Below are 19,712 nucleotides of genomic sequence, written 5' to 3' on the forward strand. Positions count from 1 at the left end.
TGTCTCTGTCAGGGCTCCTGTTAACAGGTCTCTGTGAGTCTCATTTCAGCAGCTTGTCTCTGTCAGGGTTCCTGTTAACATGTCTCTGTGAGTCTCATTTCAGCAGCTTGTCTCTGTCAGGGTTCCTGTTAACAGGTCTCTGTGAGTCTCGTTTCAGCAGCTTGTCTCTGTCAGGGCTCCTGTTAACAGGTCTCTGTGAGTCTCATTTCAGCAGCTTGTCTCTGTCAGGGCTCCTGTTAACAGGTCTCTGTGAGTCTCATTTCAGCAGCTTGTCTCTGTCAGGGCTCCTGTTAACAGGTCTCTGTGAGTCTCATTTCAGCAGCTTGTCTCTGTCAGGGCTCCTGTTAACAGGTCTCTGTGAGTCTCGTTTCAGCAGCTTGTCTCTGTCAGGGCTCCTGTTAACAGGTCTCTGTGAGTCTCATTTCAGCAGCTTGTCTCTGTCAGGGCTCCTGTTAACAGGTCTCTGTGAGTCTCATTTCAGCAGCTTGTCTCTGTCAGGGCTCCTGTTAACAGGTCTCTGTGAGTCTCATTTCAGCAGCTTGTCTCTGTCAGGGCTCCTGTTAACAGGTCTCTGTGAGTCTCATTTCAGCAGCTTGTCTCTGTCAGGGCTCCTGTTAACAGGTCTCTGTGAGTCTCATTTCAGCAGCTTGTCTCTGTCAGGGCTCCTGTTAACAGGTCTCTGTGAGTCTCATTTCAGCAGCTTGTCTCTGTCAGGGCTCCTGTTAACAGGTCTCTGTGAGTCTCATTTCAGCAGCTTGTCTCTGTCAGGGCTCCTGTTAACAGGTCTCTGTGAGTCTCATTTCAGCAGCTTGTCTCTATCAGGACTCCTGTTAACAGGTCTCTGTGAGTCTCATTTCAGCAGCTTGTCTCTGTCAGGGCTCCTGTTAACAGGTCTCTGTGAGTCTCATTTTAGCAGCTTGTCAGGGCTCCTGTTAACAGGTCTCTGTGAGTCTCATTTCAGCAGCTTGTCTCTGTCAGGGCTCCTGTTAACAGGTCTCTGTGAGTCTCATTTCAGCAGCTTGTCTCTGTCAGGAGTCCTGTTAACAGGTCTCTGTGAGTCTCATTTCAGCAGCTTGTCTCTGTCAGGGCTTCTGTTAACAGGTCTCTGTGAGTCTCATTTCAGCAGCTTGTCTCTGTCAGGGCTCCTGTTAACAGGTCTCTGTGAGTCTCGTTTCAGCAGCTTGTCTCTGTCAGGGCTCCTGTTAACAGGTCTCTGTGAGTCTCGTTTCAGCAGCTTGTCTCTGTCAGGGTTCCTGTTAACAGGACTCTGTGAGTCTCATTTCAGCAGCTTGTCTCTGTCAGGGCTCCTGTTAACAGGTCTCTGTGAGTCTCATTTCAGCAGCTTGTCTCTGTTTGAGTCTCTGACAGAGTTAAACATGCATTACATCTGCATATCTGTCTATGGGGGGGGATTAGGATTCTGTCTGTGTGTTGGTGAGAACTATGACTGTGTTCAGTATGTGGACATGAAGAATAATGGATGTTTCCACACATGATCATTCAGATCAGGGTTTATGGTGTGAAAGAACAGCATGTTAGCAACACTGAAGTGGTGTTGTAACCAATGTACTATATGAATACACATTTACACATATAATAGTCCACACTGTAGAATATATGTTTGAAGCCCGTCCCGTCCACCTGTAAACCCTGGTCTGTGTGTTTCTCTCCCCAGGACTGGTACTCTGGAGCTGGGGGACAAGCTGCTGGCCATCGATAACATCCGCCTGGACAACTGTTCCATGGAAGACGCTGTTCAGATTCTCCAGCAGTGTGAAGAACTGGTCAAGCTCAAGATACGCAAGGACGAGGACAACTCAGGTAGTGCGTACACACTGGACACACACACACACACACACACACACACACACACACACACACACACACACACACACACACACACACACACACACACACACACACACACACACACACACACACACACTGGACACACACACACACACTCCACACACACACACACACACACACACACACACACACACACACACACACACACACACACACACACACTGGACACACACACACACACACACACACACACACACACACACACACACACACACTGGACACACACACACACACACACACACACTAGACACACACACACACACACACACACACTGGACACACACACACACACACACACACACTGGACACACACACACACATACACACACTGGACACACACACACACACAGGACACACACACACAAACACTGGACACACACTGGACACACACACACATACACACACGCACACACACACACTGGACACACACACACACACACACACACACACACACACACACACACACACATACACACACACACACACTGGGCACACAAACACTGGACACACACTGGACACACACACACACACACACACACACACACACACACACACACACACAGACTCACTCATCAACACACACACATCATTAGCGGTGTGTATCTCCCTGGTGGCAGCAGTGGGTCTTCCACCAGTACACATACAGATGGGTCTGCAGCCCAGTTCAGTTCAGATCACACACACAACCTCTCTGTTAGTCAAAACCACTGAACCAACCTCTCTGTTAGTCAAAACCACTGAACCAACCTCTCTGTTAGTCAAAACCACTGAACCAACCTCTCTGTTAGTCAAAACCACTGAACCAACCTCTATGTTAGTCAAAACCACTGACCCAACCTCTCTGCTAGTCAAAACCACTGACCCAACCTCTCTGTTAGTCAAAACCACTGAACCAACCTCTCTGTTAGTCAAAACCACAGTCCTTGTTAGATATAATTCACCTGACCAGGACTGTCATACCTAAAACAAAACATGTGTGAGTTAGCACTCACTCCAACCCATCTCTACAGCCCTAGGATCTAATTACCCATACACATGTTCCTTCCATTTCCAGGAAATGGAATACATGAATCATTTATCAAAAATAGCAACAGAAAAAAATACAAATAAATCAGCTTCAATTGTGAGTCGTATTCAATGATTCATTCCTCCCAGTCTCACTGACTGAATGATGGAGTTGATGAAGTCAATATGAAGTCTGACAGAACAGCAGGTGGATGATTCATTCCTCCCAGTCTCACTGACTGAATGATGGAGTTGATGAAGTCAATATGAAGTCTGACAGAACAGCAGGTGGATGATTCATTCCTCCCAGTCTCACTGACTGAATGATGGAGTTGATGAAGTCAATATGAAGTCTGACAGAACAGCAGGTGGATGATTCATTCCTCCCAGTCTCACTGACTGAATGATGGAGTTGATGAAGTCAATATGAAGTCTGACAGAACAGCAGGTGGATGATTCATTCCTCCCAGTCTCACTGACTGAATGATGGAGTTGATGAAGTCAATATGAAGTCTGACAGAACAGCAGGTGGATGATTCATTCCTCCCAGTCTCACTGACTGAATGATGGAGTTGATGAAGTCAATATGAAGTCTGACAGAACAGCAGGTGGATGATTCATTCCTCCCAGTCTCACTGACTGAATGATGGAGTTGATGAAGTCAATATGAAGTCTGACAGAACAGCAGGTGGAGACAGAGCCAAGACCCTAAAGGCTTGACTGATACTAATTAAGAATGAGTAGAACTTTAACTGTAGAATTAGATCTACAACAGAATGGCTGGGTTTACACTGGCTTTTTTTTCTTCTCACTAATTTGTCTTTTCACCAATCAGACCAGCGCTGAAAAATGATTTGATGTGAAAAGATCTGATGGGATTGGTCAAAAGACGGGCCTTCCAAAAGAATTGTGCTTCCTGTGTAAACCCAGCCAATTAGAGAGAACACAGTCCTTCCCACCATCCCGTTTCCTGAAAGAGTCTTCTCAGTTTACCCCCTTAAACTGTTGCAATGCAGCAGGAGACCCCACGGCCAATCATCACAGAGCTATTACTCTGTATGCATATTAGGCTTAGATTAGTTTAATTGGAACAAATGAAACGCTCTGTTTGTTCAATCAGACCACTAACAACCAACGCACCAAATCCCCCCCTCACCACCGGGACGTGATGAACCAATCGGCTCACAGAGGGGGGGCAGAATCAAACTGACATCCATGTTTATTGATTCATCTATTTCCATGTCTCTCAAATGGCACCCTATTCCCTTTAGAGTGGCCCTATAGGCCCTGGTCAAAGGTAGTGCACTATAAAGGGGAAAAGGGTGTAATTTGGGATGCGCTCTATGTGTCTAGTGTGTGTTTTGTTCTTTTAGTTATTTGTTTGAACGCAGAACTAAATATTTATAATTGAAGTTGTAATGGAACAGAGATAATCAGGTTACAGATCTCACTTCACTGTTATTACTAATGCAGTCAGAGTGTTTAAACAACACACCACACACACACACACACACACACACACACACACACACACACACACACACACACACACACACACACACACACACACACACAAAGAATTTCCATATTAATGTATCTGTCACTTTAGCTATATGTCTCCTGGCTCCCACCACCACCCATAGTCACTAGGAGGAGAGTTAAGGGTTTCTCCTCCTGGCTCCTCACACCACCCATAGTCACTGGGAGGAGAGTTAAGGGTTTGTCCTCCTGGCTCCTCTCACCACCCATAGTCACTGGGAGGAGAGTTAAGGGTTTGTCCTCCTGGCTCCTCTCACCACCCATAGTCACTGGGAGGAGAGTTAAGGGTTTCTCCTCCTGGCTCCCCACACCACCCATAGTCACTGGGAGGAGAGTTAAGGGTTTGTCCTCCTGGCTCCTCTCACCACCCATAGTGACTGGGAGGAGAGTTAAGGGTTTCTCCTCCTGGCTCCCCACACCACCCATAGTGACTGGGAGGAGAGTTAAGGGTTTCTCCTCCTGGCTCCTCTCACCACCCATAGTCACTGGGAGGAGAGTTAAGGGTTTCTCCTCCTGGCTCCCCACACCACCCATAGTCACTGGGAGGAGAGTTAAGGGTTTCTCCTCCTGGCTCCCCACACCACCCATAGTCACTGGGAGGAGAGTTAAGGGTTTCTCCTCCTGGCTCCCCACACCACCCATAGTCACTGGGAGGAGAGTTAAGGGTTTCTCCTCCTGGCTCCCCTCACCACCCATAGTCACTGGGAGGAGAGTTAAGTCAAGTGTTAATGAACTAGAGTGAACAAGAGTCAGTCCATCTGTTCTGAGAACTGTGTTATCCTAGCTCACCCACTGTAGGGACTGCTAGGTCTTTCTCTGGTGGCAGACAATCTCTCTCTCTACCATCTCTACCTTCTGATGTTCCTATCAGACAATCTCTCTCTCTACCATCTCTACCTTCTGATGTTCCTATCAGACAATCTCTCTCTCTACCATCTCTACCTTCTGATGTTCCTATCAGACAATCTCTCTCTCTACCATCTCTACCTACTGATGTTCCTATCAGACAATCTCTCTCTCTACCATCTCTACCTACTGATGTTCCTATCAGACAATCTCTCTCTCTACCATCTCTACCTTCTGATGTTCCTATCAGACAATCTCTCTCTCTACCATCTCTACCTACTGATGTTCCTATCAGACAATCTCTCTCTCTACCATCTCTACCTACTGATGTTCCTATCAGACAATCTCTCTCTCTACCATCTCTACCTACTGATGTTCCTATCAGACAATCTCTCTCTCTACCATCTCTACCTTCTGATGTTCCTATCAGACAATCTCTCTCTCTACCATCTCTACCTACTGATGTTCCTATCAGAAAATCTCTCTCTCTACCATCTCTACCTACTGATGTTCTTATCAGACCATCTCTCTCTCTACCATCTCTACCTACTGATGTTCCTATCAGACAATCTCTTCCCTCATCTTCCTAGAATCCAGTTAAGAAAGAGCATCCCTCCCTCCTTCTCCTCCTCCGCCTCCTCTTTATTCCTCTCTCACTGCTTACCTGGAAGACACAGTTGCCATTTGACCAGTCTTGTTTTCCATCTTAGATCTCCAGTGGTACTGTGGTAGAGGATAGAGGATCATGTCACTGTGGAGAGAGAGAGAGAGAGAGAATTAGAGAGAGAGAAATAGAGAGAGAAAAATAGAGAGAGACATAGATAGAGAGAGAGACAGAGAAATAGAGATAGAGAAATAGAGAGAGAAATAGAGAAATAGAGAGAGAGAGAAATATATAGAGAGAGAAATAGAGAGAGAGAGAAATAGAGAGAGAGAGAAATAGAGAGAGAGAGAAATAGAGAGAGGGGGGAGGTTCTCTCCTGTCAACTCCTGGGCTCTTACCCATATTCACAAAGTGTCTCAGAGTAGGAATGCTAATCTAGGATCAGTTTAGCCTTTTAAAAAGGCTCCCGACTGGCGCAGCGGTCTAAGGCACTGCATCTCAGTGCTTGAGGCGTCACTACCGGTGTAGGATGTCATTGTAAATAAGAACTTGTTCTTAACTGACTTGCCTAGTTAAATAAAAAATACAAATTAAATCATAATAAATCATAATGAATATGAGGGAGGACCAGATCCTAGTTCAGCACTTGTACTCTGAGATGCTTTGAGGAAACAGGCCTAGTCAGCTTTCAGCAGAGGAAAAAACATCTTCATGTGTTATATTAACCAATATTCAACTCTCTAAGTAGCATTGATCCTGTAGGTTCATGCTCTACAACATTCGCAGAGTACGACCCTGCCTCACACAGGAAGCGGCGCAGGTCCTAATCCAGGCACTTGTCATCTCCCGTCTGGATTATTGCAACTCGCTGTTGGCTGGGCTCCCTGCCTGTGCCATTAAACCCCTACAACTCATCCAGAACGCCGCAGCCCGTCTGGTGTTCAACCTTCCCAAGTTCTCTCACGTCACCCCGCTCCTCCGCTCTCTCCACTGGCTTCCAGTCGAAGCTCGCATCCGCTACAAGACCATGGTGCTTGCCTACGGAGCTGTGAGGGGAACGGCACCTCCGTACCTTCAGGCTCTGATCAGGCCCTACACCCAAACAAGGGCACTCCGTTCATCCACCTCTGGCCTGCTCACCTCCCTACCTCTGAGGAAGCACAGTTCCCGCTCAGCCCAGTCAAAACTGTTCGCTGCTCTGGCACCCCAATGGTGGAACAAGCTCCCTCACGACGCCAGGACAGCGGAGTCAATCACCACCTTCCGGAGACACCTGAAACCCCACCTCTTCAAGGAATACCTGGGATAGGATAAAGTAATCCTTCTAACCCCCCCCTTAAAAGATTTAGATGCACTATTGTAAAGTGGTTGTTCCACTGGATATTATAGGTGAATGCACCAATTTGTAAGTCGCTCTGGATAAGAGCGTCTGCTAAATGACTAAAATGTAAATGTAATGCATTGAAAAACATGAAGTAGTTAAACCAAGTAGGGATGGTAGATTTGTTCTACTTTATTCAGATGCTCAGCCGGTTCTTCTTCTTCAAAGAGTCTCCAGCTCTCAGTAGTTTATAATGAGCAGGGTTTCTCTTTTCCATCGTCTGATGGAGAGGAACTCACAGGTGGGCTGCACTCTGTCTAAAGTGGTATGCCCTCTTAACACGGAGAGATAATTCTCCACTCCCTCTCTCTCTAGGTCCTCTCTCTAGGTCCTTCCTCTCTCTAGGTCCTCCCTCTCTCTCCCTCCATCCCTCCCTCTCTGTCTCTCCATACATTGAACCGTGGGCTATATCTTGCTATACACTATCAGGAAGTAACAGTTAATGTTATTATTTGTCTGAATGACTTATCTAGCTCCACGCTGTCGTACAGTGAGCTCCAAGAGGACCTTAGTTGTTGTTCTGGCTCTGTACTCCAGCACTTTGTATATGAAATGATACAATGACTCTGAGGTTGAATGAGTTTCTCACTCCAGAAAAACGCATGTCAAAAATGTTATAAATTGATTTGCATTTTAATGCTCCTAACCCTGGTCCTAACCCTGACCTTAACCCTGGCCCTAACCCTGACCCTAACCCTGGTCCTAACCTTGGCCCTAACCCTGGTCCTAACCCTGGTCCTAACCCTGACCCTAACCCTGGTCCTAACCCTGGTCCTAACCCTGGCCCTAACCCTGGTCCTAACCCTGGCCCTGGCCCTAACCCTGGTCCTAACCCTGACCCTAACCCTGGCCCTAACCCTGGCCCTAAACCTGACCCTAACCCTGGCCCTAACCCTGACCCTAACCCTGGCCCTAACCCTGGCCCTAACCCTGGTCCTAACCCTGGCCCTAACCCTGGCCCTAACCCTGGTCCTAACCCTGGTCCTAACCCTGGTCCTAACCCTGGTCCTAACCCTGGCCCTAACCCTGGTCCTAACCCTGGCCCTAACCCTGGCCCTAACCCTGGTCCTAACCCTGGCCCTAACCCTGGTCCTAACCCTGGTCCTAACCCTGGCCCTAACCCTGGTCCTAACCCTGGTCCTAACCCTGACCAGGGCTGTGCTTGTCCCAGCATGGGGACAGAGTTGTAAAGCCAAGGGACGGATGTATACACTGTGCTGTTGTCCTGTGTTCCAGACGAACAGGAGCTGTCTGGATCCATCATCTACACGGTGGAGCTGAAGAGATATGGAGGCCCGCTGGGGATCACCATCTCAGGCACAGAGGAGCCCTTTGACCCCATCGTCATCTCCAGCCTCACCAAGGGAGGACTGGCCGAGAGGTGAGAGAGCTAGGGGAATGGGGTGTGGGTAGCTGGCAGAGACAGGGGACAGGGGACAGGGGAATGGGGTGTGGGTAGCTGGCAGAGACAGGGGACAGGGGACAGGGGAATGGGGTGTGGGTAGCTGGTAGAGACAGGGGACAGGGGACAGGGGAATGGGGTGTGGGTAGCTGGCAGAGACAGGGGACAGGGGAATGGGATGTGGGTAGCTGGCAGAGACAGGGGACAGGGGAATGGGGTGTGGGTAGCTGGCAGAGACAGGGGACAGGGGAATGGGGTGTGGGTAGCTGGCAGAGACAGGGGACAGGGGACATGGGAATGGGGTGTGGGTAGCTGGCAGAGACAGGGGACAGGGGACAGGGGAATGGGGTGTGGGTAGCTGGCAGAGACAGGGGACAGGGGACAGGGGAATGGGGTGTGGGTAGCTGGCAGAGACAGGGGATCTCTCTCTCTCTCGCTGGGTAGAACTGACTGACACCCTGGGGAGGCTTGGATAGCTCAGGCAGACGCCAGACCAGCTGGTCTGAGGACAGAAAATGTGTTTGGCTCAGTAGGATGAAGAGTTGAGGTTTCTGGGGGGTGTTAATCTGACAGATTTCTTTGACACTCTCTTTGCACACAGACCTAAGGCCTCTTCTCCTGGGTCATGTTCAGCAGAACACACTGTAGCCAGACAATGTGCAACTTCCTATTGGTAGTACATCCCCGGTTCATAGCGTTTTCTCCCTAATGAACACAGCCCTGGTGTTTCTCTGTGTATAGGACGGGAGCGATCCACATCGGGGACAGGATCCTAGCCATCAACTGTAACAGTCTGAAGGGTAAACCACTGAGTGAAGCCATTCACCTGTTGCAGATGGCTGGAGAGTCTGTCACACTGAAGATCAAGAAACAGGGAGAACGTGAGTAGAGGACACACACACACACACACACACACACACACACACACACACACACACACACACACACACACACACACACACACACACACACACACACACACACACACACACACACACACACAGAGGCCAAGGACCGTACACATATAACTCGCCAGCTTGTAGTCGTAAAAAACAGAAATGAGTCATTATTTTCTACCTCTGTTTGGTTCAGCCGTTCCTCTGTTTGGTTCAGCCGTTCCTCTGTTTGGTTCAGCCGTTCCTCTGTTTGGTTCAGCCGTTCCTCTGTTTGGTTCAGCCGTTCCTCTGTTTGGTTCAGCCGTTCCTCTGTTTGGTTCAGCCGTTCCTCTGTTTGGTTCAGCCGTTCCTGTGGGGGTTTGGGATAAACGCTGAAAATGAGGTCTGAGGTCATCACAGACTCAGGAGATGTGATAGGTTGAGTTCTGTGAGATAATATCAGCCAGGTAACATGACCTTTATGAATGATGAAGTCTTCATGTTGAGTTCTGTGAGATAATATCAGTCAGGTAACATGACCTTTATGAATGATGAAGTCTTCATGTTGAGTTCTGTGAGATAATATCAGCCAGGTAACATGACCTTTATGAATGATGAAGTCTTCATGTTGAGTTCTGTGAGATAATATCAGTCAGGTAACATGACCTTTATGAATGATGAAGTCTTCATGTTGAGTTCTGTGAGATAATATCAGTCAGGTAACATGACCTTTATGAATGATGAAGTCTTTATGTGCTTGTTCTGATTACATAAATGCTTCAAAACTTCCCAAACAGTGACGTTAGCTGATGAAGATTATCGCATACAACAAAACATACCACATCTCCTAAACCCGTGTTGCCCTCAGACCTTATTTTCAACGTTTATCCCCCGAAAAAACATTAAAAAACATTCATTTCCCAATAGGCTTTATCCAACGAGCCATGTTAGTACCTACAAAAAGATGCTGTTACTATTGCTCTCTATTATGTAGTACAAACAGAGCACTCACTGGTGTTAAATACCATCACACATGACATAGTACAAACAGAGCACTCACTGGTGTTAAATACCATCACACATGACATAGTACAAACAGAGCACTCACTGGTGTTAAATACCATCACACATGACATAGTACAAACAGAGCACTCACTGGTGTTAAATACCATCACACAGTACATAGTACAAACAGAGCACTCACTGGTGTTAAATACCATCACACAGTACATAGTACAAACAGAGCACTCACTGGTGTTAAATACCATCACACAGTACATAGTACAAACAGAGCACTCACTGGTGTTAAAGACCATCACACATTACATAGTACAAACAGAGCACTCACTGGTGTTAAATACCATCACACATGACATAGTACAAACAGAGCACTCACTGGTGTTAAATACCATCACACAGTACACATTACATAGTACAAACAGAGCACTCACTGGTGTTAAATACCATCACACAGTACACATGACATAGTACAAACAGAGCACTCACTGGTGTTAAAGACCATCACACATGACATAGTACAAACAGAGCACTCACTGGGGTTAAATACCATCACACAGTACACATTACATAGTACAAACAGAGCACTCACTGGTGTTAAAGACCATCACACATGACATAGTACAAACAGAGCACTCACTGGGGTTAAATACCATCACACAGTACACATTACATAGTACAAACAGAGCACTCACTGGTGTTAAAGACCATCACACATGACATAGTACAAACAGAGCACTCACTGGTGTTAAATACCATCACACAGTACACATTACATAGTACAAACAGAGCACTCACTGGTGTTAAATACCATCACACATGACATAGTACAAACAGAGCACTCACTGGTGTTAAAGACCGTCACACATGACATAGTACAAACAGAGCACTCATTGAGGTCAAGGTTCAGGTAACATGTTGTACATTCTAGGTCATCTACATAACAACGTACTATAACCTAATAGGCCTGTCAATGCAATCTACACACAACATGTTAGTTATCTATGCTGTGCTGTACTCTACCATGTACACACACTGTGTACCACACGCACACACACATCACCCATATCAACACACCTCATCACAGTGGATGAAATAGTATTTCAACACAGTCAGACTATTCCCAGATCACTTGTTGTGTTGGTATAGGCTGCCAAATGGATTCAATGCAGACAATTTACAGAAGATATGGTCCCACTACAGAAGACAATTTGTTCTTATCTTGAGCTGCGCTTATTTCTGCTGAACTACAGTGAGATTGATTTAGAAGTTGTCTGGAAACGGCTGTGAGGGAAAAATAACAGATTGTATTAGCATTTCTTCCTCTGCTTGTCTCTCTCTCTCTCTCTCTCTCTCTCTCTCGCTCTCTCTCTCGCTCTCTCTCTCTCTCTCTCTCGCTCTTCTCACACTACACCTCCCATTCTCTCTCTCTCTCTCTCTCTCTCTCTCTCTCTCTCTCTCTCTCTCTCTCTCTCTCTCTCTCTCTCTCTCTCTCTCTCTCTCTCTCTCTCTCGCTCTTCTCCTCACACTACACCTCCCATTCTCTCTCTCTCTCGCTCTCTCTCGCTCTCTCGTTCTCTCTCTCTGACTCTCTCTCTTTCTCTGAGCCTCTCTCTCTCGCTCTCTCTCTCTCTCTCTCTCTCTCTCTCTCTCTCTCTCTCTCTCTCTCTCTCTCTCTCTCTCTCTCTCTCGCTCTTCTCCTCACACTACACCTCCCATTCTCTCTCTCTCTCGCTCTCTCGTTCTCTCTCTCTGACCCTCTTTCTCTCTGACTCTCTCTCTTTCTCTGAGCCTCTCTCTCTCTCTCTCTCTCTCTCTCTCTCTCTGACCCTCTTTCTCTCTGTCTCTCTCTCTCTCTCTCTCTCTCTCTCTCTGACCCTCTCTCTGACTCTCTCTCTCTTTCTCTGAGCCTCTCTCTCTCTCTGACCCTCGCCTCACCATTTCCCTTCGTTTCACACTTTCTCCCTTCACATTTTCTCATATTCTCTCTCCCCCTCTCTCTCCCTCCCTCCTCTAGTGGCCAGTCCCAAGCAGCCGTCGGTGTCTGGTCATCTCAGTGATGTGATGCTGAGTGATGTGGAGGACGAGGCAGGGTTAGGCGGGCTGGGAGGCCAGGCAGAGAGCCAGAAACTTGGGAAGCTCTCTGACCTCTACTCCACCACCATCCCCTCTGTGGACTCAGCCGTGGAGTCCTGGGACGGCTCGGCCATAGACACCACCTTCAACACCCAGGGTGAGAGGAAAGAGAGAGAGAGTGTGTGTGTGTGTGTGTGTGTGTGTGTGTGTGTGTGTGTGTGTGTGTGTGTGTGTGTGTGTGTGTGTGTGTGTGTGTGTGTGTGTGTGTGTGTGTGTGTGTGTGTGTGTGTGTGTGTGTGTGTGTGTGCGTGCGTGCGTGCGTGCGTGCACATATGTGGCATGTGTGTCCCTGACAGTTACAGACATTGAGGGACAGACAGAATGGGAGGCTCACATCTTTTACTACACCAGTGTCCAAAAACACAACACTAATAAAACAAACCATTACTGTCCATCACCATAGCAACATCCACAGCAGTTGTCCAAAACAACAGACTTTAGAGAATACAGCTCACGTTGCCAGTACATCCTTCCTGATTCCTAGAGGGCAATTTATATCAGAGCATTCATTATGCATTATACAGCTGTGGGCGAGGCAACGTGCGGATTGGCTGGAAGAGGAAATAATTGGCTAATGGATCTAGGGATGCCCATAACCATTATAATGGTAGAATGGTCCCCACAGCAATGATGTGCTGGATTTACAATTAGTCTCCTCCTAACACAGTAAGGCCTCTTAGTTAACTATAATCACCCTGAGTAGGGAGAGAACACACACACACACACACACACACATACACACACACACACACACACACACACACACACACACACACACACACTACGAGCGAAAACACACACACATACACACTATGAGCGAAAACACACACACACACACACACATACACACTATGAGCGAAAACATACACACATACGGCTCTGGTCGAATGTAGTGCAATATATAGGGAATAGGGTGCCATTTGGGATGCATTCAAAACATTATCCAACATGTGCTAGAATGAATGAGGAACCATGCTGGTCCTTTTACTATGAGGAGAACCATGCTGGTCCTATTAGGAGATTTACTATGAGGAGAACCATACTGGTCCTTTTACTATGAGGAGAACCATGCTGGTCCTATTAGGAGATTTACTATGAGGAGAACCATGCTGGTCCTATTAGGATATTTACTATGAGGAGAACCATACTGGTCCTATTCGGAGATTTATTATGAGGAGAACCATGCTGGTCCTTTTACTATGAGGAGAACCAGACTGGTTCTATTTTAGGAGGTTTACTATGAGGAGAACCATGCTGGTCCTATTACTATGAGGAGAACCATACTGGTCCTATTAGGAGATTTACTATGAGGAGAACCATGCTGGTCCTATTAGGAGATTTACTATGAGAGGAACCATACTGGTCCTATTCAGAGATTTACTATGAGGAGAACAGTGCTATTAGGAGATGTACTATGAGGAGAACCATGCTGGTCCTATTAGGAGATTTACTATGAGGAGAACCATGCTGGTCCTATTAGGATATTTACTATGAGGAGAACCATACTGGTCCTATTAGGAGATGTACTATGAGGAGAAAATCCATACGCTAGCTATTGTGATTGTATTATTTTATATCCCATCCATTATATCGAAAGGCAGAAGGACGAGGAATCTGTTTATTGTTAATCAATATATACATCCGTATGCTGTACTTGTATTTCACATATGGCTATCATGTCATCCATCTAATGTCCCATAGGAGGAATGATCATCCATCTAATGACCCATAGGAGGAATGATCATCCATCTAATGTCCCATAGGAGGAATGATCATCCATCTAATGTCCCATAGGAGGAATGATCATCCATCTAATGACCCATAGGAGGAATGATAATCCATCTAATGTCCCATAGGAGGAATGATAATCCATCTAATGTCCCATAGGAGGAATGATCATCCATCTAATGTCCCATAGGAGGAATGATAATCCATCTAATGTCCCATAGGAGGAATGATCATCCATCTAATGTCCCATAGGAGGAATGATAATCCATCTAATGTCCCATAGGAGGAATGATCATCCATCTAATGACCCAGAGGAGGAATGATCATCCATCTAATGTCCCATAGGAGGAATGTTCATCCATCTAATGTCCCATAGGAGGAATGATAATCCATCTAATGTCCCATAGGAGGAATGTTCATCCATCTAATGTCCCATAGGAGGAATGATCATCATGTCATCCATCTAATGTCCCATAGGAGGAATGATCATCCATCTAATGTCCCATAGGAGGAATGATCATCATGTCATCCATCTGATGTCCCATAGGAGGAATGATCATCCATCTAATGTCCCATAGGAGGAATGATCATCCATCTAATGACCCATAGGAGGAATGATCATCCATCTAATGACCCATAGGAGGAATGATAATCCATCTAATGTCCCATAGGAGGAATGATCATCCATCTAATGTCCCATAGGAGGAATGATCATCCATCTAATGACCCATAGGAGGAATGATCATCCATCTAATGTCCCATAGGAGGAATGATCATCCATCTAATGTCCCATAGGAGGAATGATCATCCATCTAATGTCCCATAGGAGGAATGATCATCATGTCATCCATCTGATGTCCCGTAGGAGGAATGATCATCCATCTAATGTCCCATAGGAGGAATGATCATCCATCTAATGTCCCATAGGAGGAATGATCATCCATCTAATGTCCCGTAGGAGGAATGATCATCCATCTAATGTCCCATAGGAGGAATGATCATCCATCTAATGTCCCATAGGAGGAATGATCATCATGTCATCCATCTAATGTCCCATAGGAGGAATGATCATCCATCTAATGTCCCATAGGAGGAATGAGCTTTGCTGTGCCAAGGCCTATAGAACCAGAAGAAAGGCATTGGCAGGTCTAGAGTTGTTGCTGCCCCGGTGTGTATGTGTCTGTGTGTGTCTGTGTGTGTGTGGCTCCCTTGTGGCTCCCTTGTAGCTCCCTTGTATATCCCTTGTGGCTCCCTTGTGGCTCCCTTGTGGCTCCCTTGTGGCTCCCTTGCGGCTCCCTTGCGGCTCCCTTGCGGCTCCCTTGTGGCTCCCTTGTGGCCCCCTTGTAGCCCCCTTGTAGCACCATGTGGACTCAGCTCTAGCATGAATCATAGATGTTTACACAGGTAGAGCTAGATCACACACAGGGAATAGAAACTCCACCAGCTCTACATTATTGATGAAACACAGCAGCAGAATAGAGCCGCAGCAGCCAAACAGTCAGATGCCTTTGTTTATCTCAATATCAGACCAGAGAGAGAGAGAGAGAGAAAGAGAGAGAGAGAGAGAGAGAGAGAGAGAGAGAGAGAGAGAGAGAGAGAGAGAGAGAGAGAGAGAGAGAGAGAGAGAGAGAGAGAGAGAGATCCACTAATAATAAAAACTCAAAAAAGAGCAATTAAGTTTTGGAAGCATCTAAAATACAGTGACCTCCTCTCATATCATTACCAAGCCCTGCAATGCCAAGAGCTGAGCAAAGAAAAGAGTCCCCTCATCCAGCTGGTCCTGGGGCTGAGTTCACAAACCTGTTCTACTAACACACTGAAGCCTCAGGACCAGAACATCCAATCAATCAGAATAAACCAAATTACAACACAGTCAAAACAAAACTACATTGTTTACTGGAAAACACAAGCACAAGGCAAAATGCAGTGCTATCTGGCCCTAAATCCACAGTACACCGTGGCTAAATATTTGACCATGGTTACTGATCAAAACCTTAGAAAAACCTTGACAATGTACAGGCACTAGTGAGCACAGCCTTGCCATTGAGAAGGGTAGACACAGGAAAACCTGGCTCCCTGTAGAGGAAAGGCTGTGCAACCACTGCACAACAGCAGAACCTGAGACGGAGCTGCATTTCCTGACAAAATGTCAAAAATATAAAACAATTAGAGAGTGTCATTTCCCCAAATTTGAAACCCTTATTCAAGGTTTCAAAGATCTCTCTGATGAGGATAGGCTACCCGTCCTGTTGGGGGAGGATGCAGAGAGCTGTGGGTTGGCAGCGCACTACATTGCTGCCTGCCATAAGATGAGGGACAGTGTCTGACAGACCAATCAACCTGCACATGTACTCTACTGTATGCTTATTGTTATTGTTGAATGTGGTTATTCTGACCCTTGGTTATTGTTGTTACTGTTGTCCCGTTGACAATTTTGATTCTCATTATTTTCATATTGTAAATATCCAAAATAAGCTTTGGCAACATGTGCATTGTTACGTCATGCCAATAAAGAAAATTGAATTGAATTGAAATTGAAATTGAAATTGAGAGAGAGAGAGAGAGAGTCATGCTCAACATGAGTTCCTGATATATTCATATTTTTTGGTTTTTAGAATGAGATAAACACTCTAATCGAAAAAGAATTCCAGACAAGTGATGAACAACAACTCTATTCATTCAGAATAGAAAAAGTAACTTTGCACCTCAAGTTAAGAAGCTTTGACTCTAGCTAGCTAGCTACACAACAAAGAACTAGCCAGCAGACTAACAAGCTGCCATGGATACCATGAGGGATGAGTTCACCAGACTGGAGGGGGGAGGTGGTCCTCCTCACCACCATGGATACCATGAGGGATGAGTTCACCAGACTGGAGGGGGAGGTGGTCCTCCTCACCACCATGGATACCATGAGGGATGAGTTCACCAGACTGGAGGGGGAGGTGGTCCTCCTCACCACCATGGATACCATGAGGGATGAGTTCACCAGACTGGAGGGGGAGGTGGTCCTCCTCACCACCATGGATACCATGAGGGATGAGTTCACCAGACTGGAGGGGGGAGGTGGTCCTCCTCACCACCATGGATACCATGAGGGATGAGTTCACCAGACTGGAGGGGGAGGTGGTCCTCCTCACCACCATGGATACCATGAGGGATGAGTTCACCAGACTGGAAGGGGAGGTGGTCCTCCTCACCACCATGGATACCATGAGGGATGAGTTCACCAGACTGGAGGGGGAGGTGGTCCTCCTCACCACCATGGATACCATGAGGGAGAGGACTGGAGGGGAGGTGGTCCTCCTCACCACCATGGATACCATGAGGGATGAGTTCACCAGACTGGAGGGGAGGTGGCCCTCCTCACCACCATGGATACCATGAGGGATGAGTTCACCAGACTGGAGGGGGAGGTGGTCCTCCTCACCACCATGGATACCATGAGGGATGAGTTCACCAGACTGGAGGGGGGAGGTGGTCCTCCTCACCACCATGGATACCATGAGGGATGAGTTCCCCAGACTGGAGGGGGGGGAGGTGGTCCTCCTCACCACCATGGATACCATGAGGGATGAGTTCACCAGACTGGAGGGGGAGGTGGTCCTCCTCACCACCATGGATACCATGAGGGATGAGTTCACCAGACTGGAGGGGGAGGTGGTCCTCCTCACCACCATGGATACCATGAGGGATCAGTTCACCAGACTGGAGGGGGGAGGTGGTCCTCCTCACCACCATGGATACCATGAGGGATGAGTTCACCAGACTGGAGGGGGAGGTGGTCCTCCTCACCACCATGGATACCATGAGGGATGAGTTCACCAGACTGGAGGGGAGGTGGTCCTCCTCACCACCATGGATACCATGAGGGATGAGTTCACCAGACTGGAGGGGGGAGGTGGTCCTCCTCACCACCATGGATACCATGAGGGATGAGTTCACCAGACGGGAGGGGGAGGTGGTCCTCCTCACCACCATGGATACCATGAGGGGGTAAGACTGGAGGGGGGAGGTGGTCCTCCTCACCACCATGGATACCATGAGGGATGAGTTCACCAGACTGGAGGGGGAGGTGGTCCTCCTCACCACCATGGATACCATGAGGGACTGGAGGGGGAGGTGGCCCTCCTCACCACCATGGATACCATGAGGGACTGGAGGGGGGAGGTGGTCCTCCTCACCACCATGGATACCATGAGGGATGAGTTCACCAGACTGGAGGGGGAGGTGGTCCTGCTCAGGGAGAGCAAACAGCAACATTCTCCTTCAGCAATGAAGGTGTAAATTTGGCCGTTTGGAACATAAACTTCATATTTGACAAATTAGTCTCCTTGGCTAATCTAAAGAAGCATAAGAGCAAAACAGAAATAACAGATAATGAAAAATGGTTTGATAATGATTGCAAAAATCTAAGAAAGTCATTGAGGGATATATCTAATCAAAAACACAGAGAACCAGACAATAAAAATATACACCTTCAATATGGGGAAACACTGAAGCAATACAAACACACCCTAAGAACCAAAAAGGAACAGCACATTAGAAATCAGCTGGATGGAACTGAGGAATCCATAGAATCAAACCACTTCTGGGAGAATTGGAATAAATTAAACAAACCTCATCAGGAGGAATTGGCTCTCCAAAATGGAGATATGTGGAGAAATCACTTTGCAAACCTCTACAGCTTTATAGCAAAGAGCCCAGAACAAAAAGATATACAAGAAAAATTACAAATCCTTAAATCAGCAGTCAAAGACTATCAGAATTATGTGGATACTCCAATTACAGAAGAATAATTATTGGAAAAACTATGCACACGCCAACCCAAAAAGGTCTGTGGTGCTGATGGTATTTTAAATGAAATGATCAAATATACAGACCACAAATTCAAATTGGCTATACTCAAACTCTTCGACATTATCCTCACTGCAGGTATTTTCCCCGATATTTGGAACCAGGGATTGATCACCCCAATCTATAAAAATGGAGACGAATTTGACCCAAATAATTACAGAGGAATTTGCGTTAACAGCAACTTGGGGGAAATTCTCTGCAGTATCATAAATAGCAGACTGCATCACTTCCTTGACGAACACAACGTCCTGAGCAGAAGCCAGATTGGATTTCTACAAAATGATCATACAACAGACCACATTTCCACCCTCCACACTCTGACAAACAAGTAAACCAAAACAAAGGCAAAATCTACTCGTGTTTTGTAGATTTCAAGAAAGCATTTGATTCAATTTGGCACAAGGGTCTTTTTTTAATAAACTAATAGAAAGTGGTATTTGAGGGAAAACATATGAT

At 46.7% G+C, this 19,712-nt stretch overlaps 1 protein-coding gene across 1 annotated transcript in view; it reads left to right on the forward strand.

Moving 5' to 3' along the window:
* Positions 1 to 12,771, forward strand: part of LOC106576653 (glutamate receptor-interacting protein 1) — a gene marked incomplete at both ends in the record, with an annotated part of 45,068 nt that extends 32,297 nt beyond the window's left edge. The window contains 4 exons of the mRNA XM_045711704.1: positions 1,676 to 1,821; positions 8,481 to 8,625; positions 9,388 to 9,527; positions 12,556 to 12,771. Of these exons, the coding sequence (XP_045567660.1) occupies positions 1,676 to 1,821; positions 8,481 to 8,625; positions 9,388 to 9,527; positions 12,556 to 12,771 (647 nt within the window). The remainder of the gene's footprint in view (positions 1 to 1,675; positions 1,822 to 8,480; positions 8,626 to 9,387; positions 9,528 to 12,555) is intronic.
* Between the last annotated feature and the right edge of the window lie 6,941 nt (positions 12,772 to 19,712).

Source organism: Salmo salar, unplaced genomic scaffold (genome assembly GCF_905237065.1).
Source record: "Salmo salar unplaced genomic scaffold, Ssal_v3.1, whole genome shotgun sequence".
In the NCBI taxonomy this organism is placed as follows: domain Eukaryota; kingdom Metazoa; phylum Chordata; class Actinopteri; order Salmoniformes; family Salmonidae; genus Salmo; species Salmo salar.